The sequence below is a fragment of the Pocillopora damicornis genome, chromosome 8 (genome assembly GCF_964200805.1).
Source record: "Pocillopora damicornis chromosome 8, jaPocDami1.2, whole genome shotgun sequence".
NCBI classification, from domain to species: Eukaryota; Metazoa; Cnidaria; class Anthozoa; order Scleractinia; family Pocilloporidae; genus Pocillopora; species Pocillopora damicornis.
Window position 1 is genome coordinate 2,524,785 of NC_142677.1, and position 25,616 is coordinate 2,550,400.

At 38.0% G+C, this 25,616-nt stretch overlaps 2 protein-coding genes across 2 annotated transcripts; one reads left to right on the top strand and one right to left on the bottom strand.

Annotated features, from left to right (window-relative positions):
* Positions 1 to 2,716: 2,716 nt before the first annotated feature.
* Positions 2,717 to 20,326, bottom strand: LOC113680523 (armadillo repeat-containing protein 3). The gene is made up of 26 exons (XM_027197555.2): positions 20,129 to 20,326; positions 18,672 to 18,789; positions 16,599 to 16,724; positions 15,902 to 15,970; positions 15,675 to 15,725; positions 15,471 to 15,559; positions 14,955 to 15,027; positions 14,442 to 14,531; positions 13,487 to 13,554; positions 13,288 to 13,359; positions 13,029 to 13,109; positions 12,860 to 12,890; positions 12,480 to 12,547; positions 11,571 to 11,655; positions 11,082 to 11,190; positions 10,099 to 10,208; positions 9,467 to 9,533; positions 8,842 to 8,914; positions 7,992 to 8,128; positions 7,616 to 7,784; positions 6,406 to 6,506; positions 6,056 to 6,151; positions 5,363 to 5,566; positions 4,686 to 4,848; positions 4,139 to 4,231; positions 2,717 to 3,204 (listed from the first exon to the last, which is right to left on the bottom strand). The coding sequence occupies exons 1-26, from the start codon at positions 20,174 to 20,176 to the stop codon at positions 3,094 to 3,096; spliced, it is 2,502 nt and encodes an 833-aa protein (XP_027053356.2). The 5' UTR covers positions 20,177 to 20,326; the 3' UTR covers positions 2,717 to 3,093.
* LOC113680542 (selenoprotein K-like) lies at positions 20,322 to 24,586 on the top strand. The gene is made up of 7 exons (XM_027197577.2): positions 20,322 to 20,424; positions 20,499 to 20,583; positions 20,700 to 20,718; positions 21,529 to 21,587; positions 22,449 to 22,501; positions 23,430 to 23,472; positions 24,379 to 24,586. Exons 1-6 carry the CDS (start codon positions 20,406 to 20,408, stop codon positions 23,465 to 23,467), a joined length of 273 nt encoding a protein of 90 aa, XP_027053378.1. The 5' UTR covers positions 20,322 to 20,405; the 3' UTR covers positions 23,468 to 23,472; positions 24,379 to 24,586.
* The last annotated feature ends 1,030 nt before the right edge of the window (positions 24,587 to 25,616 follow it).

Sequence of the window (25,616 nt, forward strand, 5' to 3'; positions counted from 1 at the left end):
GTCAAAAACACTCACATATTGGACGCACATTTTACCCTAAAATATCCTGGAAGCATCCGCTTATAAACGTTTTACAAGCAGAATCATCGAGAAAAACTTACGAGCGCCTACATAAATACATGATGCATGGAGCATTACGAGTCCAGTTTAAAATGGTTTTCAGAATCCGTATCTTGTACCAAGAAAATCTCACAGAGTCTAATTTTTTCGTGAATTTTGCGGATTATCCTTGATCAGCTACGATAATTTCGCACAGAAAAAAATAAAACAGCAAAATAGAGTGCCTCCTAAATTTACCACGTTCAATTCACATGGACAAAAAAATCCGCTTTTAATGAAATTTGTTACTGAGGCCATCTATGTCAAACGAAAACAAAAGCATCAAACGGAGAAAGAAATGTATTGTACTGGATAGGCAAAAATTAGTTCCCAGCGGAACTTTCAATGATCTTGAGCCATAACAGTGTCTTACTGCAAACACAAAAAATTCACACTTACAAAAGATCTGTAGCTCCTGTAAGATTTCTTCGCTCGCCGTATCTGCATTCAGAAAGCGTTCGCTTGGGAGAGCTTTGAGAGTACGATCTTTTAGTTGCTATCCTGTTTACAATTACATTGCTTTTGCTATATTTACTCTAAAAGAAAAAAACACATCAACTGGATGCTAATGTTTCCTGTTATTTTACTGACTCTGATATAAAAAGTAACATACCGAGGTTAAAAGGCCCATAAAAATGTTATATAAGACTTATTACATAATATGTCTTTAAGCGCTCTCGACCGGAAAAACACATTTCAGTGCCACTTTTAACAACGTTGGGCCAATAAAACTTTAGCCGTCTGAAAAGGTATATATTTCATCTCGTGCAACTGCGAACAGATACGTGACGGTTCTTTATAAAGCTCCAAAAGCTTCAACTGCATAATTTCGAATTGGAACAGTATCCTGTTTTCAAAACCATTGTTTGTGCTGAATGCATCACTAACACAATTTCCCGCAAACTTGCCTCGCTCAAAGCTTTTAGAGGGCGCTCTCCTGCAATAATTTTGAACTTTCGAGCACAAAATGTTCAATTTTTATCTTGTTTACAGATACAGTTTTTGCAATGTTTACTCCCAAAAAACAAAAATACAAAAAGCATCTACTGCGTGATTATGATTCCCGTTTTTTCCTGACTCTGAAGGAACAGTAACATACCCTAGTTAAAAGGCCCGTAAACATATTACATAACACTCATTACATAACATGCATGACCCTTTTAGTGTTCTCGACAGGAGAAACGTACTTGGCACTCCTAACAACCATAAACTAATTAAACTCCCAGCCGTCTGAAAAATTCTATATTTCCTATCATGCAACCACAAACTGATAAGTGACGTTACTATTCAATGGTATCCACTTTCAGAGAGCATTTGCCTTCAAGAGCTTCAACTTAATAATTTCTCATCAATACTTTATGATACTGTTTACAGAACCATCTGCTCGCTGCTTAAGTTTCCTATTATTACCCCGACTTCAAAGGAAAGCGTGCGCAATTACGTAACCTGATTGACCTTTCAACTCTTCATAGTGACTAGTATCTAATTTCTCATTGCAGTGTCATTGCTGAATCAAACACAAAAGTCGTGAGAATTAAGGAAGTGATCATCCTTGTAAGATGCTTTTCATTTTCTAACAATTTCTCCTTGTCAGCACCAAAGGAAATGTATGGGAAACATGTATACTGATGTTCGGTTCACGCTGATGAAGCTTTTGCAGATTACCCATTACACAATACATATGAAACTGCGCCATTTTCTTAGATAAAGGAACTGCAGTGTGCCACTTTTCACAATAATAAGCTGATAAAATTATCAGGTTTGATTCACTTAAAATATTTCTCGTATCATTTTGAGAATTGACAGCGAATTGTCCGAAAACACAGAACAGATAAACTGTAAGTTGGTTTTAAGTCTGATGATGTAAACTTGTAAAACGTCGTGGCAAAATTGATAGGAGGCTGCAGTAACAACATTTCCACAATTACCGTATTTTAATTAGCTCATTTCCATGTTCTCACCTTGCAGTGCCGAGAAAAAGCACAAAAACAAAGCGCTTCATTAGTGGAAGGAAGGAGGTCAAATTTAGGACAAAGCGTGGTTTTAAATCAAATAATTAAATAATGAGCTAGAGATTTCTATCGCGCGATAGTTGATGTAGGGCCCCCGAATCAAACATTAATCAAAGAAGGTGAGAGTGAGTAGTTCATTTCTTTTCGTACAAATCTACTGGTCTTTCAAAACGTAAGTACAAGACGAGCTGGTTTTTTTGTCATTTTGAAAGTATTTGGGTTTTTTTCTCTGATAACAACTGTTTAATCTTCCAAGGTTATAGTTGGCCTGCATGCCCACTCATGTCTACCGTTACTGTAGTAGAAGCTATAATTAGAATGAACCACAGAGAATCAGGGATTTGGTTTGAGACAGAGTAAGTGTCCGTCAGAGAGTGGCCAAAGAGAAGGGAAGCGAGAAAAGTTAATGCACTGCCGGTAGAACTGATGCAGATAGCAGGGAATAAAAAGACTAAATTCTACAGGTCAGGAGTCATGCTGCCTTCTGCTAAGCGTGGCACTCTCTGCAGCTTCTTTCCTTCCAACCAAAGCTCCAACAGTGTTTTGTAAAATCCACTCTAAATATAAATTTTTTAGCATTAAAACAATCGTTCTGAGATGAATGCAAATATGAAGTTTTTATGATACACTATTTACAACAAGAACACTTCCAGTTTCCATAAATACGGACAAAATAAGAACAAACCTCAAAAAGACGATCCGCCTATAATAAGCATTACGAGCTTCTCCGCTTTACACAAAACTTAGCAACATACACTTTGTATAAATCCATCGATACAAATTAACAAAAACAGCAGAAAAGACTTAGAGGTGGAATTTCGTGACGGTACTTCACTGACGGAAAACATTTCATCAATTCCCTGATCTACAAGGCGATTTCCTCAAGTGTTGTTGAGAGTGTGAAGAGCTTTGCAATGTCGTAAGTCATTTCAAAACTTCTTTGTGAAGTCCTCTTCAGTTTTGACTGAACTTGATTCTGAAGCTAAAGCCTTTGGTAGAGAGTGGCTTCGGGCGAGTCAGTACTCATTAGTCGTCCAGGGATGTGCATAAGATCGACGATGTAACTCTTTGGAGAGAACTTAGGTTGACCATCCTGAATAACAAAGGAAAAAAAAAAGGAATAGGAGTAAAGGGCGTGCAATTAATTTTTATTTTTCTGATAGCCACTTGGTTCCTAAATTTTTCAAAGTGGTAGCCAATTCTAAAAAAGTTGGTCGCCATCTTTAAAGACTAACAAAACCCTTTTTTTCCGCTGTCAGCGTTCTAGATAGGCCCTCCAAAATTAAGTTAGGAAAAAGATCTTTCACGTGCCACAAAGTGGACATTAGGATGGATGATATACAACGTTCAAGTTCACCTTAATCCAAGATGGCGTATAGTCATCGATCGAGATGCACGTGCTGCGTTTTAGAAACAAACTTAACGAGGAAGTTTGCCGCGGATTTATCTTTGCAAATCTTTTAAACTCTATAGTATATCTCTAGGTAAGGTTATGATGAAGCATTCTGGTCGCCAATTTGGCGACTAATTTTCAGGATTTGGTCACCAAAGAAAAAAATTCAGTCGCATTGGCGCCTGTATTAAGCGCAATTTTACGCTCCGCATTAGAAAATGAAATCTTCCATAACAAGACCGGATCCCGTTTAAGCAATAGGAGAACTTTCAATTGAGAGTCGAACGTTATCCGAGACTCAAGAAGATTTGCTCCATAGTGCTCCATGATTGGTCTAAAATCTCCTGCTATCATTTTAACCAATCTGATGCAAGATTAAAACGAGCGTGACCTGGCAACTACAATGTTCTCACCTTTGCACTGAGTTCTTATTGCCCTGCTCTTTGATATTTTCCGTTGTCATGACTGATCGTTCTCATTATTTTTAACCCGGCCTTGCACACTCATTTGAACGGCGTGCACTATCACCAGAAAGCCGTCGCTTACGTCTTTCAGTTAATTATCACAGTTGTTGTTTCAGTATACATATCATTTCCTTGCATTTCACTTCAACCAATAGCGTTAGTTTTCTCACCTTCACCTCGTCACAGAGCATCACCTCGTTCCAAGCCCTGTTATAATCTCCTCGGACCAAAGAACAGCTCAAAGCAATGCGATCAGCAAGAGCCTGGAGAGAGAAGCACTATTAAATAAACAAACCGAAATACATCACAACAGACTACACAAGTCTCAGAATGCAAGAGAACAAAAGCTTTCCTTTCAACGCCAGGGTTCCATATAAAAGCTTAACGTCGCTTCTCACTATTACAGTTTGGCCGCAGAAGAACCCTCAACCATCGCAGAATTTCATAATTTTTCAGTATCGCGCAGATCTCGTTAGTGTCAGTAATCACCATCTAACAGCTTAGAAAATAAGGGCGTCAATTTTTAAAGTAGAGCCTGGACACAACTTCACGAGCGCAGCATAAACGGCACTACGCATAAGCAAACTACTAAAACTGCTGAGTTTTCTGAGGTCACGTAGCGGACTCTCGACCAATGAAAAGAGAGAAACAGTTCATCGAATGATGTATGATATTCTTTCTGTCGGGAATATTGACTGATTTATGGGCCAAAATTACCTTAAAAAGCAAAGCTCTGTGATAATATATTCCAGTCTGTATCTTGCCGATGGGAATAATGTTGGAGTTGAGCTCCACCTTCAGTTGACCGATTGGCAGCTCATAGCTGAAGGTGGAGAGGGATTCTCTGTCGACCGATCCCCCCATCTTATTACTGACAAAACTGCAAAGAAGGAAAACAACGTTAAGTAGACATTCTGCTGAGATGCCTTTGCCATTTTGCTACACATTGGTGAGTTGAAAAAGCCATTGGCCTGTTTCTGGAATGTCCCGATCTCTTCAGAAACGAAGACATATTCAAAATCTTTATCAAAGGGATATTAGAGTAGGTGTTGACTCAGAAACCAGTCCATTTGTTTCCTTATATATTCAGTGTCTGAATTCCAAAACTACCAGCAATTCGATTTTAAACACGATAGACGAAAAAACAGTTGTTAGGGACTGGTAACAAATGGGACTTCTAAGTGACAGGCTTGAAGGCGCGAGAGTCCAATTTTCGTTTTTTTTTCTTCTCATTGAGGCAGCCCGGAGTTAATTTTAACGTAAAGGAAACTAAAAATACTGTTTCTGTAAAATAGAGAAACACAAAAGAGGCAATAATGAACCTAGAAAGAAAAATAAGTTTAAGGATAGAGAAAATTAACATAGATACATGACAAGAGGTACGAGCTGTTTACCTTGCAAGAGCTTCTACTTGTTCTGTGGTCGTGTTTAACGGCTGAATAGTGTTTCGAACCTCCTCAATGTACCCCTGAAATACCTCATCCATGGGGGGCTGCCAGTTAGGCGCTTCATCTTGTTGCGTGGTTGAGACCTCCGATGAAGCGGCCTCTTCTTCCCTTTGTTTCTGTTCTTCTCGTTCGCGCATGATTTTACTTTTGCTTCATCGAAATAGAAAAGTAAACTTGTGGTCTTCTTGACAAAAACATTATGGAGAAAAATCTCCGTAGTAAACGGTCGCAAAAGGTTTGTCACTCTTTATTTAAAACTTCTATGATACCGAGTAGCATTCAATCAGGACATCGTTAAGTCACAAGGCACAATATTCCCCCCGTTCCCCCCGCGGGGCAACCCAAGGGCATTTGACTGTCGTCCGTGCATGGGGAGGTGGGGAATTTGAGCATTGCCTAGCGGGAGTGGGGAATTTGAATTAGAAGTGTCAAGTCTTTCCAGCGGAATACAAAGAGGGGGAAAGTGCCAGGGAGGGGAAGAGGGGTTGTTGAAGCTTTATATATCATTATCATTCATTAATTTACTATAATTACTTCAAATAGAACGGTATTTGTATGGGTATATTTTTGCGACAACGTTTTCCCATAACACCTATGGCAAACATCTCGATTATGAAATCACAGCCAAAAGATTTCTACCTTCTCAAGTCTTTGTTAGATTTGCTTCCTTTTCCCAATTTTTCCAAGCTCTTCTCCGGCTCCTTGGGTATTAGAAGGATGGGCGAAGGAGTTTTCCTGGATGAAAATTAATAAAGGAAGACGTTCTTAGTTTTGTGACGAGCGTGGAGAAAATATGTTTTCTACGCTATCGGTCACCTTCCTGTATACTCCAAGAAGTCATCGGTTGCTTGTCATTCTAACCTTTGTTCTGACTGGCCATTAAACTGCTCCAAACCCTGGCCGAACTACACACAATCCATGCTTTGTGAACAAAGCTTTACATCCATTTGCGCTCATTAAAAACCCTTTTCAACCCTTCTCAACCTTACCTGTCCGCATTCTTGGAGTTAACAAGAAGAATGGGCCTGTGTGCGTCTGTTGGCAATGAACTAAGTTCCTCCAGAGTTAGGAACTTGCTGTCAGGACGCATCTGTACAAGACAAAAACCGAACACGTATTACGCTCTGTAAATAAGTGTGCGAGCCTATGAAGCAAGCGGAATTGTTCATAGGATGGCACACCGGCTCTAGCTCTACAGCTTAAGAACTCTGTAGGGTTTTTATTAGTAACATTTTGAAATTGTAGTTTTCACCGACCTTCCCTTCGTGGTGTTTGGGAATCACGTGCGACGCGCGTGATTTTATATCTCTAACCAATCACGGTCAAATAACCTTAGATTCAACTTTAACTTGAATTCAGTTTGAAGTTGACGCGTGAAGGGTGCATCGACTTCGTGATAGATGTCTAACCTTTTTTCGTTGCACTCCACTGAATCTATTTTCTTTTTTGAAAATGATTTTACAACAAAAAAGGTCGAACTTTTCGGAGCTTTAGTCAAAAAGTAGGCATTCATAGTTTTTTTCTGTTTGGATCTCCCTTTCAATAATGTTGCCTTTTCCTTTTTCATTTAATGATGCATATATCTCAGAATTCATCTATTCTTACTTTTTTCTTTTTTCTTTATTTTCTCTTAGTTAAAATAGCTAGCCAGAAAAGAAAGAAAAACTATCAAAAGCAGGTATCTGTTTAGAATCTAATGTGCTTGCGCGTGCTGCACTGCATCTGCACGAGCAAGTTTCAAGCCACTCTTAACTGATTATGACGTCGCATCAATTGCTGACGAGTGACTTTTAAACTTTTGTAACGTGATACGTGGTTTTTGGTAAGTAATTCTCCACGTAGGTATTCAAACTTGTCGTTAGTAGTCAATATAAACAAGTCATCGCATCGCACAGATACAGATTCTTTCCGTTCTAATTTACCACGTTTGCATCTGAAATTGTAAGTAGTCATTTACTTGTTATCTGAGCCTTAATTCACGGGAAATTTCCGACCGACCGACCGGCTGATTGACTGGTTGATTGGCCAACTAGCTGACTGACCGACTAACTCAATGACCAACTTACTCACTGACTAACTGACTGACTGCCTGCATGACTGGATAAACTACCTGACTTACTGACTGACAGACAGTGAAACAGACGGTCAAACGGTCCGACATACAAACGATCTGACGAACATCTTAAAAAGATTCCTTACCGGTCCACAGTCATAAAATCCATCTTGAATGATGTTATTAGATCCCAGTGTACCGGTCATGGCGTACTTGGCCGGTAGGTTGCTATCCAGCAAACAATCCATGGCAGCCTTAGCGAAGCCGGACTGACGGGTGTTTGATAGAGAAATCTCTCCTAGAATATCCAATCCCCTGTAAAACACAATCAAATTCGGCTCTTAGCACAAGTAGATAAGAGAAATTCATTTTAATGGTAGTTTTTGTGAGGATTTTGGATCTCGGCCCTTGGTCACAAAGATGCGTCGGAATAAATAAATAGAAAGCATATTTGGATAAAACAAACGGAAAACAATGAAATCAAAGACCACAGTATCTACGCTTCTTTCATTATGAACTCACCCCAGTCTGCAAATCTCAGTCGCAGTTGGCAGGTCATTGCCGCACTGTAACACGGCCCAGGCCACGCTCCGCCGTACGTCATCATTGCCTGACCGTAGTAGCTCTACCAACCGAGGAAGGCCGCCTTCGGCACGAAACTATTGAAGAATCAAATGACCGTGTGATTAAAGGAGCTGTAAAAGGTGTTACAAACTAAACTCTAATGTGGCTAAAGCCTTAAATTGTTCAAATCTGAAATTTGCAATCTGTAACAATCTTCCCCATCCTGAGACATTCCCGTCCGTTTTCAGTTAATTCTCGCGTCGTTGATGTTTTTCTACTCCATCAAAACAGTAGTACACAATGCAATGCCACCTGACGCTAAATATTTATGGCGTGGCTCCTCTAACACTTTGGCTCCCAGTTCTCAGTAATCATTATGCAGCTTTTCTTTCACACACCAATCAAAACATATCAGGGTTGTGCTATCAGAGCCCGAGTGCTACTGGCGACCGTATTTTGTCTTTAGGCGACTTGTATACGTTACTTGTATGAACGCTTTTAAGAGCTGGGCAAACAAGATTTTTGAGGCGAGAATCTTTGGGCACCTAAAGATTCTCCGAGGTGTGCAGTTTTGCAGATGTTGGAAAAGTCGACTTTAATTTCCCATTTGTCCCTGAGTTTTCCCAGACCCATTCCTTAAAACAAGTTACCTGTTGTTGATTAACGACTACTTATAATCATTAAATGCTGGGGGAGCGGTGTTTTATGTCTCTGTGCGATGTCATAAAAAATCCCTTCAAATGTGACTTGGATCATCTGTTGGGACGTATTAACTTCATTAAGTTGTGAAACTTTATATCTTTTTTACCTCGTTTCTTGAGTCTGCATCACACACAAAGGCTGCCACTGCTATTCCAGCTTTACTCTGCACTATTGCCGCACTAAAAGAAAAAAAAAACATGCACTGAGCTTTCTACACGTGGCAGACTTTTCTCAACTGAGAAAACTACGGGCAAGAATGGTATTCACTTCGGAGCTATGGTTCGTGATGTCACCTGATGCCTTCCTGGCGCATGCCCTGTACCGTAATGACTACTTGATTTCATATTGTCTTTACAACTACGTCTGTTTTATACTTATACTCCTCTTCTACTGTGACGATACAATCTTTGTTTGACACAACTGCGCATGCACGACTAGCTCCAGTCCCCTAACAGGTGGGGGAAGTTTCCCACCAAAACGAGGTTTTTCCTCGTTAACTCGATACCGTTGCAATATTTCTTAACAGAATGACACTCACTCTGGTGCAGCAAGCCAACTGCTGGTGAACTCGGGCCGGTATGATTCGCACCAGTATGACAATTTCTGTTGGTATCAACAAATTAATTACAGAGCAAAAAGCCCTGGGATGTGCTTGCACCGATACTTAAGTCGGCCTGGTATCTTGTTATCAACCTTTAAAAAAGGAACGAGTCAAATTATAAATTTCTTACTTGGATTGTAAAGCTTGTACAAGGGCAGGCACTACACCTCTTTGCTGCACCTCTGACCTCCACGACTCTGAAATAAAGAACCAGAATAAAAATTACCAAACAAGCAGAGAAAGCATGGATCGCCAAAAAAAAAAAAAAACCTGAAACTCAAGTATATAGAGATAACTAAACCTAGTGAAAAAAATAACAGCCTAAGTTTAAAGCAAGCTCAAAGAGCTCGCACTAGGCGCGGAAAAACTTCCTATAAGGAACAGGTCCAGGTCATGGAAACAGGTGTGACGCACACTAAGTTGTCAAAAACACACAACGTCGCAAATCGTGGGAGAGCATGGAATGGATGCTGCAAGGAAGCGCGGCAGAAAGTAACCAGACGTCAAGTGTGAGGGGGGAGGGGAGGAAAGTGCCTACGCCGCTAATTCACACTGGACTTTAAAATTAAATTCGACAGTTTGAAAATAAAGCAAGTTTATGATGTTGTATTGCCAGATGTGTTGCACAGTTTCACGTCTTTTAGCGATAAACGAGGGATTATCTAACGATGACTAACGAAGACAAACAAATAATTTTGCCATGAAATCAAAACTAGTTGTTTATATGTTCTCTACAATAGAAAGGTATAACATTGGTTTTACCTTCTGTTGCCAGGTTGGTGAGGCAAACAGCTGCATTAGCCTGAACCGAAGGCTTAACGTCATTGAGCAGTGTGATCAGCGGATCAACTCCTCCCTTGTCTACCACGTCACTATAATTGCACGAAATCCCATAAATTTATGCTTTATGCATGACAATAAGTGTTTCGCAAAACAATGAAAAGAAAAAGAAAAGCAATAGGACCAAAAAAAACAAAAAGGGAAAAAGCACATCAAAAGCGAATGAATGACGTTAACACAAAAATAGTGCGTGTGTTTTGTGTGAGTTGGCCGCTGATCTTTGACATGTACTGTGCTCAACGAGAGCGAGTTAAAAGATCATGAAAATTCCCTTTGCAACTAGACTTGACAAGATTTCCACCTTCCCACACTTCATTATACACACAGTACTTCGTCAAAACAAATCTTACATCAATTAAATCTAAATTAGGCCAAAATCTGGCCACCGACACGAATGAACTACAAGAACAAAGAACTTAAAACGGAGAGGAAACATTTGTATTGTACTTGTAGGTAACGTGGCGGTTAGGAAAGCATAGATAGGCAATATTAAGGAAGACTGAACGGATAGATTTTCACGTTTAGCGCCACTCTCAATCAGATGCAAAACTAAGACTGATCACGACTTAGTCACCCGCGTTTTCCCGCGCTTTGGGCAATTTGGTTGTTTTATCTTTGAGTTCTCATTGACATTTTCCCTACTTCTTAACGACTGTTGTAGTAAATTTTATTTGGTTTCACGACACTCTATCGAAAAGCGCTGTAAGTAATTCCTTTCTATTTTAAAAACAAGCTGTAGTCCCAAATGTAATTTACTGTTTTACCATGGTTTTCATTAATTCAAGGACCGTAAGCATAATGAAGCATGGGTTACAGTCCAACCTGTAGTAAACAGCCACCCATGGGGAATAACGTAGTAACTTACCAGAACGTTTTTGTTTTATTTGAACTACACATTGTCTTACCCGCAGTTTGTACTGTTAGCAGTGGTGATATTTGCTAGTGCCAGAGTCGCTCCTTCTCTCACGTCCGGGCTGTCACTGGTAAGTAGATTAATTAATGACGGTATACCTTCTGCAAAAGGAAAGACAAGGAATTTTCAGGTCTTTCAGAACAACGTGTGGTTGAGGCTGCAAGTTACTGGACCAAAATTTCCAATTGAGTCTAATTTGCCATATGCGACAAAATAAGTTACATTTTCATTTGCTAATTTTATAAATGTAAAGCACTGATCCTTGCAGAAGGGCTGCAGTTACAAATTGTATCATCTTTCCCTGAAAAATCGCCTTACTAATATATTCTTCTTGGTGAAGAGAAGCACTGAGAAAGTAAAGTGAGTTGCCACAAAACACAACATCATGATTCGGCGGGAGCTGGGACCCAGACCTCTCAATGCAGAGCCAGCGCGCTTACCATTTGTGCGCAGTAAATCAACTTTTTTTATTGGTTCTTACCAAGTTTTCCAATCACATCTCTGCTACTAAGGTTCTCAGACATAACTGCAAGGGCTAAGGATGCCGAGGCCTGGACACCAGGGCTCTAGTAAAAAAATTGCAGCATAATATTGATATCAGGATGTTTAAACATACACATTTTTTGGGTGTGAGGGGAGGTCAGAAGTAGGGAGTTGTTGTACTGGCACTTAGTAATGACATTAGTAATAAAATACATTTTTTAAAAAGAGGTGTTCATCACTTGACGTGACTTTCAGGGGACTCCTTGCAAGACTTCCCAGTAGATTGGTTGATGTCAAAGCGCACTTGAAGTAGTCGCATTTCCCTTTTGATCGCGCATAAAAACACATCTGTATCTAAAATTCCTATTACTGCACAAGTTAGTACATAATCATTGCAAACAGATTGATCGCAGCCGATTGATCTGAGTTTAATTTATCTATATGCTAAATTATATTCGTTGATTTATTTTTAAGCATTATTAACAGTAGAAAGCAAGAAAATACATTATAAATTATTTAATTTTTCTGTTTGATGATAACATATTAAAAAGTGCCGCCAATTGCCAGTATACACCAAGCATTCTGTGGAAAGAATTTTCGTTCCTTGCCATCTTGGCGTGCAGGGCAAGTCTCCGATTTAAAAGGCGCAAGTGCTGCAGACTAGCGCACGCGATTACGAAGTCGCGTTTCCGCCTGGTGCTTACTAAGACAGCTATGGTTATCTTTATATAGAAAAGCAGTTTTCTAAATATAGCAGTTTTTATAGGGATGATTTATGTAGAAGGCGTTTCTAAGAACACACGTACCTAAACCTGACCCAAACGAAAACCGTAACATGTGAAAAGTTTTACAGTGAGTACTCGCCGTCTTGACGGCCAGAATTGAAAAATAAAGAAATTCAGCTTACCTCTATGGACAGTAGGATTATCAACGTCTTCTCGCATTCCTGCTCGTGGAAGATTTTACGATTTTCTCCTACAACAAAATATCAAAAAATATTCATCATGAACACGAAATACGCAAAAAACTTAGACGTAAAAATGTAATTTTTACTATAAGTGATTTTTGGCCACGCAGATTGGTCAAAACGCTTCACATAGCCGAATTCACTCCAGCAAAGACTATGCACATGGCCGTTTCCTAGCGGGGCGGCCCGCATTGAACATCGGGGCCACTTAAGGGGAATCCCCGCAGGTCCGAAGATGACTTCATCTACTTGGCAGCTTGATAGTCAGAACCATGTTTCTAGTCGCTATAAGCACCAAGAAATAGATTAGATTAGATTACCATTTTTCGCAGCGAGGGCAATGGCTTTCGCCTGAAAGATAAAAGGATACAAAAGATACAAGTGAGAGAAGTAACGGTAGCTCTGTAATCAGGTGCGAATGAACGATTACAGATGAAGTCATGCATTTATCTCCATACGGCTGTGAAATTGGGTTTTGCAATTTCTTACCGCATGTTGTTGCACCTCAGGAACATTAGACTCAGCGGCAAAAGCAAGAAGTTTCTGTAATCCTCCAGACGTCTGAATAAGCTAAAAAAAAAAAGGATTAACTTATCGCTTTAAAAACATTTTCGGTACAGGTGTATGTCAATCGTTGTTTTAATGACAATTTTTTATTAAGTGTGCAATGATACAATCTATTTCCCATTGGCAACTCAAAGAATTTTAAGGCACACAAGCACACTCTGAGGGAAGAAAAGTTTGTTACCTGCATGCTGTCTACATCCTGAAGACAATTTGACAGCACTTGCAATGCTTGCACATGTAAATCCTCGTATTCCTGCAATGAAAACGCATCAGTCTATTAAAATGACAGGAGTAAACAACATTGCTGCAATAACTTAATTCACAATAAAAAACGATGTGGAAAGATGGTGTAAAAACACACTAGTTACAAGAAACCGTACCTTGTTTCCAACAAAATCAACAAGTTTTTCAAGTCCTTCCAGATCTCGCAAAGCTCCTCTATTGTCAGCTGTAAAATACGAGGTATGATTTCCATAGTTGAGTAACGCTAAGAGGCCGTGACAATTATCTGAAGTACATGTACTCTTTCTACATTTCTACAATCAAGTTAACCCTTTGACTCCCATGAGTGACTAAAACAGAATTTCTCCTTACAATATCAATATAATATCAACCAGATAAGTGATGAGAATAAAGAAAAATATCAGTTTGGGATTAATTAGTTGATCCAATACAAAATTCTCTAGACGAGCATTGTAAGAATTGTATGGTTGACAGTGAGGAGAATTACAAATTTGATCTGGGAATTAAAGGATTAAATTAAACTCTGTTGCTAGGTATTTACAGATTAATATAAAGTGGACAAGATATGGGTCATTTTGCCATAGCCAATCAGATTGTAATTATTTTTTCATCCTGCCCAGCTGTATAAGGCCATCCCAATAGTATCTATTATTTCCTATCACCCCAATTATCCAATTTTTAAGGTAAAAATGAAAAAAAATTACAGATTCATCATCAAAAATTTTACAACCAAATCAAATAAACTCTCTCAGTTTTACATCAAAGCACGACATCGAAATTTTATTTTGTATAGACATTAATTAAATCTACTTATGTAATAAGAGTTACATGAGAATGTACTCATTTTCTACCAAGCAGAAGTGTGTAATTTTTTTATGTACATGATTATATCCAAAATGTATGCGTTAGGCTTTTTTGAAGGGGAGGGGAGGAAGGAATAGCCAACTGATTGACAAACCCACTTCTGGGAGGAGTATGATGGGAAACTTTATATTTTTTAAGGCATGGCTCAAAAAAATAACCAATAAAATCTGTATTTGATGCTTGTTGTCTAACTTTTATTACATGAATAAGATGGCCATAAGTCATTACCATCAAGTGTAATTTGAATCAAACACTCCAGAGCAAGCTGTTGGATGATGGCATACTCTGAGTCTAACAGAGCTAAAAGTGGCTGCAACCCTGAGAAGAAACCAAACAGGTGTAACATAAATTGGCCTCTGTAAGAGTTTCAAAGCTGACGTTTCAAGCATTAGCCCTTCGTCAGAGCAAGTGTACATGAGTGTCTAGTATGCAATTACTTCACTACGTACAAGGCTTCTCAAACATCAAGGTTTCACTGAAAACTGTGAGTGCAGAAAATTATTATTTAATCCTTTGATCCCTAAGAGTGGCTAACATCTAATCTCTCCTTATCAAATCACCCCTGGATCAAACTTTAAGGTCTGGAGAATAAAGGAAATGATCACTAACTCACAAAGCTCTCTATTGTGAGACAAATTCTCCTTGTCAGCACCTTAGTAAATGTATAGAGAGCAGTATGGAGAATATGCACACTGATGTTTAGGGGCATAAAAGGTTTAAGGAACACTGTGATATATTTACCATTTAGTTCTTTTACTGCTGATCTACTGTGATAATCCTGAACTAATAACGAGACAGCCTCAACAGAGTTTTTCTGTGAAAAAATGAATTGAAAAAAAACATTTAATTTGATAGATATGCTAACAACATTATAAGACAACTATAAAATCATTAAATAAGTCATCATTAGCATGTACTAAATGTAATTAAACCCATGGTTTTGGTTTTATGACAGTCAATAAAAAATGATTAATGCTCTCTTTAATAAACCTGTTGTAAGATAGAGTGGAACTGCAATAAAAACAGTGAACAACTTTCCAAAGAGAAGTATAATCTATTGCCTCATGATGTGGTCACTTTGGATGTGGATCATGACATTTCAACTGCATACTGTTAGTCTTCTTCATGTGATGTGACTGATTAAGAACACATCAGCTATAGATAATTTTTTTATGCTGTTGTGCTCAGCTGTGATTGGATGGAATTGAACCACTATGGTTGATGCATCTTTGAAATAGGTTCCCTCTGTGTATATACCTGCACATCACAATCAGGAGATGACAGAAGCTTTACAATTGCCTCAAGGCCTCCTTGTTCGAAGATCTCCACTTTGCAAGAAAACTCAGCTGTGGAACAAGATTAAATTAGTTACAACTTTAGCAATCAACATGTATTGATAATACACTTCAATTAATCAATGCAGTTTTTACGTCCAAATTACTGTATGTAGTATATAATTACCTGCCATTGATACAAGAGCCAAACTTGCAAATTCATGGCACAAAACATCCTCTGGAAAATTATAAAAATAAGTGATTGTCAATGATAAAAATATTTCAAAAGTTTGGAAAATAATTTTCATTCTATTTACCTAATGAATAAACATCAGTTGCCCTTTAACATGGTTATAAATCAAAATTCATCATTTCAGATTTAAGTTTTATTTTAATTAATTATTTCAAACTCACCATCGGGTCCCAATAATGTTACCAAAGGCTGAATACTAGACAGCTTTCGAAGTTCTTTTTTGACATTTGCTGAAAACAAATCAAGTTTTTAATATTCACACAAATTTAGCACAGTCAGCATCCTACCAATAACCCAAAAACACTCTTCACCCTTTCCTTGATCATACCAGCTTAAAATGTTAACACATTAGTGGGAAAAAATCATATGGCAATTTAATATGTAACATTTTTTTTCCACTCAGATTAACAACATGCAAGCTTTGAGCTTGGGCAATAAATTGGAACGTGATAAAAAAAAATTGGCCAGTAATTTACAGAACAAACCTCAAACTTGGTTAGTAAGAGGACTGGTATCTGTCTATTCATCATATGGTTATGATATTACATACACTAGATCAGTATTATACTGGACATGTATTTCCTTGAAAAGTGTAATACAGAATCAATTATTGGTCGGAACACCCTTCGGAGGCAATAATTTTGGTCAAGACACACAAATCAACATAACTGCAGTTTCAAAACTACATGTATTAACAATCATCAAGCGATTGCATATAAGTTCCAGCTAAATATATAACATACATACACGTATAATTATTACATAATTATAACAAATGCTGAAATGCAGGTAATTTCATGATTCAGAGCCACCTTAAACTTGAATGAGAAACACTTTTTCTGTTCATGCAAGACTTACCATTCTGAGCCATGGTTCCAAGGCACATGGTAGCATTTCTTCTCACCACTTTGTCTTCAGACATGATTTGTTTAAGCAAAGGTTCTAAGGCCCCCAGGTTCAACAATTCCTGTCTGTTCTCCTCACCTGCACAACCATTAAAGAATGTCATTTGCATCGCAGTATTCTGCAGCTTTGAGAATAAGGGGAATTAATGTTCTAAAGAGGAAATCAACCAAAACCCAACCAGTACTGGGGAAAAGTCTTCCATACCAGTGTGCTCAAGTAAAAGTTTCAGCTCAGACATTGGCCCAAATTTTATTCTTGGTGCTGTTCCACCATCACCAGGTTGATAGCCAACCATTGGTCAGCTATTAAAAGAGGACACCGATCCCTCTATCAATCAGTTACTCCAGGGCTGTCTATGGTATGCCTGATCTCCACATACATGTAAGTGTCATATATACAAATTACTCCTTTGAATTCTTAATTTACCAACCTAAAAATTGCAGTCTCACCCCCATAAAAGAAATTCTGTACTGTACTCAAAAGGTGCAACCAGCCAGGGCTGATCCTGGTTTCCTAATTAAATGAGGCAACTAGGAGTATTACTACTCTCCCCCTGGATGGGATGCTTGTTTATCACAAGATTTCCCCTCCCTAGCATTTAATCACGCTTTCCTGACAATTCACTAGTATCCATTTTTACTCCTGGGTGGAGAAAGGCACTGTGAAATCCCATCCGGTCTCGCACCTGGACATCTCTACACACAGACCACAGGGTACTATAGCCTTCTAACCATCCATGTAAGATATGGTTAAATTACCCTCCCAATTTTAATCCCAAAATTATAGACACATTAATTAAGTAACAAAAAACTGAAAGTGGAAATGTGATCATCGCAGTAAATTTTCCAATTTAAGCAATTGGAAAGAAGAAGCCTGAAAAAAATCAGGGCTTCAACGGGATTCGAACCCGTGACCTCCGCGATACCGGTGCGATGCTCTACCAACTGAGCTATGAAGCCACACATTGGGAGCGAGGTCAATTTATTGAGTTCATATCTTCCCGTGCAGTGAAATCATGTGGAGTTTATATGAAATAATTCATATTTGTACTGCGGTTGTAGATGAAAGTGGAAATGTATGGAAGTTTATATGAAAAACTCCACATCATTTCACTGCACGGGAAGATATGAACTCAATAAATTGACCTCGCTCCCAATGTGTGGCTTCATAGCTCAGTTGGTAGAGCATCGCATCGGTATCGCGGAGGTCACGGGTTCGAATCCCATTGAAGCCCTGATTTTTTTCAGGCTTCTTCTTTCCAATTGCTTAAATTGGAAAATTTACTACGATGATCACATTTCCACTTTCATCTACAACCGCAGTACAAATATGAATTATTTCATATAAACTCCACATCATTTCACTGCACGGGAAGATATGAACTCAATAAATTGACCTTGCTCCCAATGTGTGGCTTCATAGCTCAGTTGGTAGAGCATCGCACCGGTATCGCGGAGGTCACGGGTTCGAATCCCGTTGAAGCCCTGATTTTTTTCAGGCTTCTTCTTTCCAATTGCTTAAATTGGAAAATTTACTACGATGATCACATTTCCACTTTCATCTACAACCGCAGTACAAATATGAATTATTTCATATAAACTCCACATCATTTCACTGCACGGGAAGATATGAACTCAATAAATTGACCTTGCTCCCAATGTGTGGCTTCATAGCTCAGTTGGTAGAGCATCGCACCGGTATCGCGGAGGTCACGGGTTCGAATCCCGTTGAAGCCCTGATTTTTTTCAGGCTTCTTCTTTCCAATTGCTTAAATTGGAAAATTTACTGCGATGATCACATTTCCACTTTTATCTACAACCGCAGTACAAATATGAATTATTTCATATAAACTCCATAACAAAAAACTCTGGGCTACATGTAGTTTCAGTGGCAAATTAAGCACTGACGGCATGTGTATTGCCAGCACTCAAAATTATAAATTAAAAGAAATCGCTCTAAAGTTTAATACTTTTCTGTTGCAGTGTTCTGTTGGAGGAAAGTAAATAGCAAATAAAGAACACTAACACTTTTCTGCAAACTTGTGCAGTGCTTCACAAGCTGATTGAAGAACATGTTCCTCTGGAGAGTCTAGCATCAAAACAACTGTGTGGGGCTTCTTGCTGACAAGTTCCAGAGGGTCAAACTGTCATACAGAAACAAGCACATTTATCAATAATTCCTGTCAACAACAAAACAGGTTTTAACCTTTCAACTTCAAAGATCTGATTGTTAACTCTCCCCTCTAGTTGCTACAAATTTCATTGTAAATTGGTTACAAGAACTTGGTGTAAGATCAAAATAACAACTTTTACCTGATAAGTTTTAGTATTCTCATTACATGTTTTCTGGATAATGTATGAATATTATAAGGAGAAGTTACATGTTTATAACTTCTGGGAGTTAAGGGTTAATGTGTTTGATAGGAATGGCAAGTATTTCCCATCCAAAAAATTTAAAAAGCTTTGCAAAATTTACAGTTCAATATATATTGAACAAACAATCAGTATCAAATTCTAACATAACCTCATAGATATTCAAATTTCAGAAAAGAATTCTAATTTAATCTGATAAATAGCTTAGAGGCTAACCAGTACCTATATCATTAAGTTTTCTAACCATTTCAAAATAGTACCCAAACAAATAAAACTTAGATGTTAATTATCACCACTCGGGTTGCAGTAATCTACTGCCTGCATAATTATGTATTAATAAACCAATCACAACATTTACAACAGTTGATGTGTGACTTGAATATGATGAGAAAGTGTGAACATTTGTTAACACTAGCTAATAATGAAGAATGTAAATCATACAAATTTATATGAATTAATGCATGATACAGAAAACTTAAACCAAATAAAAGGAAAACTTAAGAAACTTAAGTAACTAGAGCTACACTTTACGCTTTCAGCTAGATTTTAAGTCAATTTCTGAGGTGCTGTTGATGAGAACAAAAATAAAGTCTTCACAACTTACAGTTTTGAATCAGTACAATATAACAAGCATTCGCATTTTTGGAAATACCGACACAGCGCTCAGAAATACAATTTGTACACGTACAGTCCACGAATTCGAAGGGAAAATTTGTTTAACAAACAACGCCTTCCATCTAAACGCCACGTTCGTAACAAGTTTGGATGAAGAGAGAAATTAAACTCGAATAATAACTCAAATTTGTGTCACTCTGACAATCGTGGAAAATAGAATCGAAGTAGAATTCCACTTCGCTTATGTTTGAGTAGTATACCTGACTAAAATGGACCATAATGCACGCGTTTACCAAAATAGTCCTTCACAACAGCTGGAAAATTTCGGATTAAAGAACCCTCTCGGTACTAGGCCCTGTTATTTGATCGCGGATACCGCAGATACCATGGATTATTTAAAAAAATTCTTAAGTTTCCCATAAGTTCATGAAGTCAACTTTTTCCAAATACATCGATTGGTGAATTTCGTGTTCGCTTTTATGCAAAATAACCCACCTCGTCTTTAGCTGGAGTTTCTGGTTCTTTCGCCTTCTTCTTCCCCATAATTCTGGAAGCTTACTATGTAGTCTTAAGGCTAAATCATAGACTTTCTGACGAGGGAAAAGAAATTCAAAATTCTACTACAAACACACTGAAATGTACCGCCATTTTGCAACTAACTCTTGTTGCTATAGTAATCGGACACCTTAGTGCTCAGATTCCAGCTCGGTGATCATCGAAAAGAGGCTCGATCCAAGCCTTGCGCAATCAAAATAAAAACTGATTCACCAAAATGGTGTACGTTTCTGGAAGTAAGTGAACTTTGGAAATCAAAAATGGTTGTTATATTTTATGTATTGTAACTCTTTCGTCCTCCGATTTCTAGGTAACGTCTTAGAGAGAAGATCGATATGGAGATTATCCATATTCTCCGACGTCTTCTGGGGAATTATCAACTTCGTCATTTTATTGTAAGCAGATGATACGATTTTCCTTTGTGGACATTACACGTAAAACCAAAACGTTTCTGTGATCTGCGGTTCTAATGTTTTTTCTTTCTTCTCTTTTGTCTCCAATATGCAAACAGCTTCCACACCATGTTTTCGGTGAGTATTTTTTACGCTTAAAAGCATCATCCATCGTCATTTCATGATCTGGTCTACGTAGGCATCACAAATGTCGTGTTAAGAATAAGTTGAATTGATTAAATCATGCTATAGCTGGAATTTTTCTACCATTTACTTGAATTTGATGCCTAAAACATCGAGGGACAATTAAATCTACCAGCACTTGCAATTCATGTTCAGCTACACTTGATGTTTTAGTTCACTGTGGTGTGGAGCTGTCAGTGTTACATAGCGAAACAGGAAGTGATAATGGAAATCAATTGTGCATTACAATTCACTAGCTCCTCAAAGATGTACTTGCTCCTTTCAATAGTAGTGGATTTTTAATCTCATAGCATACATTTTGAAACCACTGGTATCCTTGCAATCTGATTGACTCTCTGCAGTGTGATTTATTCACAAATCATGCTATTTTTTTGCTCTAAATCGCATTTTTCTCAGCTAATGAGAGCAGCATTACAACAAAACAACCAATCAGATTCCAAGGCTTGATTAAGGTAACCAATCAATCTGTAGGGGAAAAAAAGACAAAGAAGCAAATTTTACTACTTTTGTTCCAAAAACTTTTCTTTTGTCATTCAATATTTCTATTCTAAGTTCCACTTAGCTTTACAAACTGGCTTAGTACTGCTGTGCACTTGTTTAATTTTGAAATCATGCATATAATTTTAGACAAAATTGTACAATATTACCTTCATAAAATGTTAATGAGATCAAAGACAAAAAATATTGAAACACACTGGTAATACAAAGTGCTTATAGTATAAATTGAATGTGTTATATTTTCAGCCTGGACTTACAAAACATGGTAACTCATATTCTAATTCAGAGTACAGACCTGGTGGAGGGTGAGTTTGTTTGTTTTTAACAATGTGTCTTTAAATGTCTTTATTTGCTTGTATGACCAGAGGTTTGTGATGGCTAAGTAAGTCTCATGCAAGTTTGGCTTGAAAATACCTAATTTCACCCTGAACTTTGCTTTCAAGATAGGGACTGGTGAATTTTAATTGGAAATTATTCTCTAAAGAGGGAAATCAATAGAATACCTAGCTCTTAACAGGAACAAGATAGTGGCAAAGATTCATGAAAATTTCTGTGCCAGCAAGACTTGGCAATGAACTTTCCTTAGACAATATAATGATGGGTTAGAGCTATTGAAACTGCCAAGGCTTAACTGACATAAAAAATACTGTGGAGAATAAAACTGCCTCTTCTGCACATTCATGGGAGAAGGATGGACCAGTGATTGGTGCACTGGACTCTGAGTCAAGAATTCTGTGTTCAAGACCTGGCCAAGTCAAAGTGTTGTGTCCTCCGACAAAAAAGTTTACCTTCAGAGTGCCTCTCTCCAACCGTAGTATAAATGGGTACTGGCAAATTGTCAGAGAAACCTGATGAAATGTAGGAGGAAGGGGGGGGAGGGCGGCGGCAGCGTAACCTTGTGATGGACTAGCATCCAGGGGGGAGCAGTGGTACCCCCAGTTGCTTCATGCTATCGATACCAAGATAAGTTCTGGCTGGCTGGGTCATTTTGCTTGAGTAGAGACTTTGCCTTTACCTTTTCCACAATCAAAATTAAATCTCTGATTAAAAAAACATGATAGAAAAATTCCATTATGAGGGTACAGGTGATGGGGCAAGCAGGCCTGGGAAAAATGCAAGATACAAGATTGTGGTTGTTGTGATCAGATTTTAAATTCTTATTTTAGACCTCCAAGACCACCTGGTAGAAGATTTGGAAGAGTTGGTAGAGGAGGTGGAGGTAATGAAATAAGTTAATGATCCATCAAATATATTTGCTTGTGCACAACTAGTCAAAATTCAGTGTGTGACAGAATATCCCCCAGCTTAAATGAGGTGAACCCAGGTTTGACTGAGGCAAGTCACATGCCAAGTCCAATATCACCAAGTCCAATATCACCAAAGCGATATTCCCCAATTTTTAAACCTTATTTCCACTAAATTAAGTCTTCATTTCAAATTTAATTTAAGATGAGAGAGGGTTTGTGGTTGTTACAGAGGAAGGGAAATCTTTTTTTGTTCATTAAGTCATACCAGAGAACACTCCAAAGAAAACATCCCACACTGCAAACATTTTTACACAAATATTTGAAGGGTAATGATCACAATAGTCTCTATTTTGCGCAAAAATATGTATGGGGTATTTGTCCTTAGACATTATCTTTTCCTGGAAGCTCACAGTTTTCCAAGAGCTTCACTCTCAGAAAACTGTTTGTATCTTCGAGGAGATAATGTGCACAAACAAATATCCGCACATATTTTTGTGCCAAATAGATACTATTGTACATCTATGTATGTATGTTAGAGTTATTCTCGCTATTTAAACCTTTATTCAGAGTAGTCTGGTGATCAACCAGTTCCCAGCACAATGCTCTTGTTAGAACTGGGAAATGTTCTTATCCCTTTGTTTAATTAATTGCTTTAGCCTTTTACTCTCACAAGTGACAGAGACAGAATTTTCCTTACAATATCATGACAATGTCAAGCAGACAAGTGATGAGAATAAAGATTATTAGGGGATTATTAGTTGATCCAATACCAAATTCTTTGAATTAACATCACAAGAATTGTATGGCAGCCAGTAAGGAGAATTGCAAATGTGATCTTAAGAATAAGAGGGTTAAATTTTAATGAGTTGCTCTCTTTTAAGAGTCACTCTCTTTTTACAGGTGCTCCTTACAATCCTGGTCCTCCCATGGGTGGATGAGGAAGGTACTGTGCATGAATTACAAATTCCTTCCATTTCTCAATAAATTTTTGAAAATTAATTAATTAACTAATTGTTGTTGAATGGTTAATGAACCCTTTAACATCCCAGGGGTGACCAAGACAGAATTTCTCCTTACAATACCAATGCAATGTCAAGAAGACAAGTGATAAGAATAAAGAGAAATATCAGTTGAGCAATTGTTAGTTGATCCAATACCAAATTCTCCAAACTAACATTATGAGAATTGTATGACAGACAGTAAGGATAATTACTTATGAGATCTGATGGTGAAAGGGTTCATATGATACTGTCCTTAAAAATCTGAAAAATACAGGTCCAGCTTCAGTAGGAAGAAAGGATGATACATCCAATTGCAAAGTGGAAAGGTCACAGATGGCATGGTTTTTAAGGATCGCTGATCTTCACAATTGTGTACCATGCAATAAAAATTAATTCTTCCTTATTCCCTACTTCTTTGTATGCCTGTCATGGTAAATTAATCTAGAATTTTGAGATGAATCTTTCTTTTAAAGACAAACTTTTCATCTATATGGTGGTCAGACTTTTCCTTGTTTCAGAAAAATAAATCATGTATTCATAGTTCTCTAGGTCTTGTACCCCAATCAGAGCACCAAAGCATGTTTAGTGAAACCTGGTGAATAATGGAATGAAACCCAAACAGAAAATTGAAAAGCTGAATTTTCCATAGGATCCAAGAAGTAACCAACTCAATTTCATTTTCAATGTGCTGAATTTGAATTAAAATTTTAAACTCTGTTCAACAAAACAGCATTAAATCTGGTTTAAGATTTGGTGTGAATGGGGTATTAGTGTAACTACGTTTTTTAATGCAAATATAAAGGTAATTCACTTTTCTTTGTTCTGTTTTGATTTTGTTTGACCCTCAGGTAAATGCTTGTCAATCTGGTTCCACTGGTATGACAAGCAGAATACAAAGAGACAGCAAAGAGATTCTGTGTTCACCTGCAGATGAATGACGTCATCTAGGGAAAACTTCATCAGGAACCTGGATTGTGGCTGATAATTTTTTTGCTGACTTTGCTATAATTTTGTATTTAAAGATCGTTGTAGATATTAAAATTTACGTTTACCTGCCTTCTTGGTTCAACTTTTTCAAATGCTTTAATCCTAAGGATGTGAAAAAATAATGATTTTATTTAGCCTGCGTAACAAGCGGTTTTGTGGGTGCTTTGAAGCATCATGGAGATTTTCCAACACACGTCTTCACCGCTCATCGCAGGCTAGATTTTACCCAAAGAAGTTCATTATATAATAACACTGAATTATATAAAAAGTTCATTATATAAGAACAATGCGTGCCATATCGGCTGCTGATATTGGGAAAGTTGCAAATAATCGTCGCTTTCAAATGGAAGCTGCACCCAAGCAGAAGAATGCGCCATTTTTTCCCGAGGATCCACAGCGAAAATAATCGGATCGATGTCAGTATCATAGGAACTGTGCGCCTACTCCTCCCCTAACCCGATCTAATCCGTACCTAAACTTTATTGGCTCGGTCAAATCTGGGTTCTATTATGCGACATTAGGTGATCGGGAGGGACTTCGCACCTCTTACCAGACCTCACGCAGACAAAGAGGCAAGAGAAAACACTCCGCCAATAAGCTGGTCACACGCTCATTCAAGAGTGCTGAAGGGGAAAAGTTTCTTTAGGCTCCCTCGAGGAATTATTGCTAATTAATGCAAACAATTTGTTGTGAATTCCCACATTTAATTGCAAGGGTGTGGTCGACTAGGAATAGAACACAATAATGCTCAGTTGAGAGCCAATCATAGGACTCGAATTAGGTCACATGATCAGTAGATAAAAACGCTAAGCACGCTCCCCATTTCCTCTTTGATCAGCGTTCTACGTATTCGAACAATCTTTTTTAATCGTAGCTTTTTATTAAGTAAATATGTCAAAACTGGTCCAAAATACGACTGATACCAAAAGCTGGCTGAAAGCGAAGTACCAGGTTCTTGTGGGTAAGAGTTTCCTAGGATGCTATGACGGTGCACGCACTATGCCGCAGACAGAAAAATCAAGGGACGTTATAATTGTACAAGATTCCCTCGATGAAACACTAGCTGGAATTTCAAGTGACGTGCTTCAGGAATACGGTG

What these genes read in the sequence shown, in the direction of transcription:
- LOC113680542 (XM_027197577.2), top strand. An exon ending in GAGTACAGACCTGGTGGAGG is followed by an intron (nt 21,588 to 22,448) that starts GTGAGTTTGTTT and finishes TTCTTATTTTAG; the next exon opens with ACCTCCAAGACCACCTGGTA. An exon ending in AGTTGGTAGAGGAGGTGGAG is followed by an intron (nt 22,502 to 23,429) that starts GTAATGAAATAA and finishes CTCTTTTTACAG; the next exon opens with GTGCTCCTTACAATCCTGGT.
- LOC113680523 (XM_027197555.2), bottom strand. Translation starts at nt 20,176, where the DNA reads ATGGGGAAGAAGAAGGCGAAAGAACCAGAAACTCCAGCTAAAGACGAG. An exon ending in GCACAAGTTTGCAGAAAAGT is followed by an intron (nt 16,725 to 18,671) that starts GTTAGTGTTCTT and finishes ATGGTTGTGCAG; the next exon opens with GTGAGGAGAACAGACAGGAA. An exon ending in CTCCTGATTGTGATGTGCAG is followed by an intron (nt 15,028 to 15,470) that starts GTATATACACAG and finishes ATTTTTTCACAG; the next exon opens with AAAAACTCTGTTGAGGCTGT.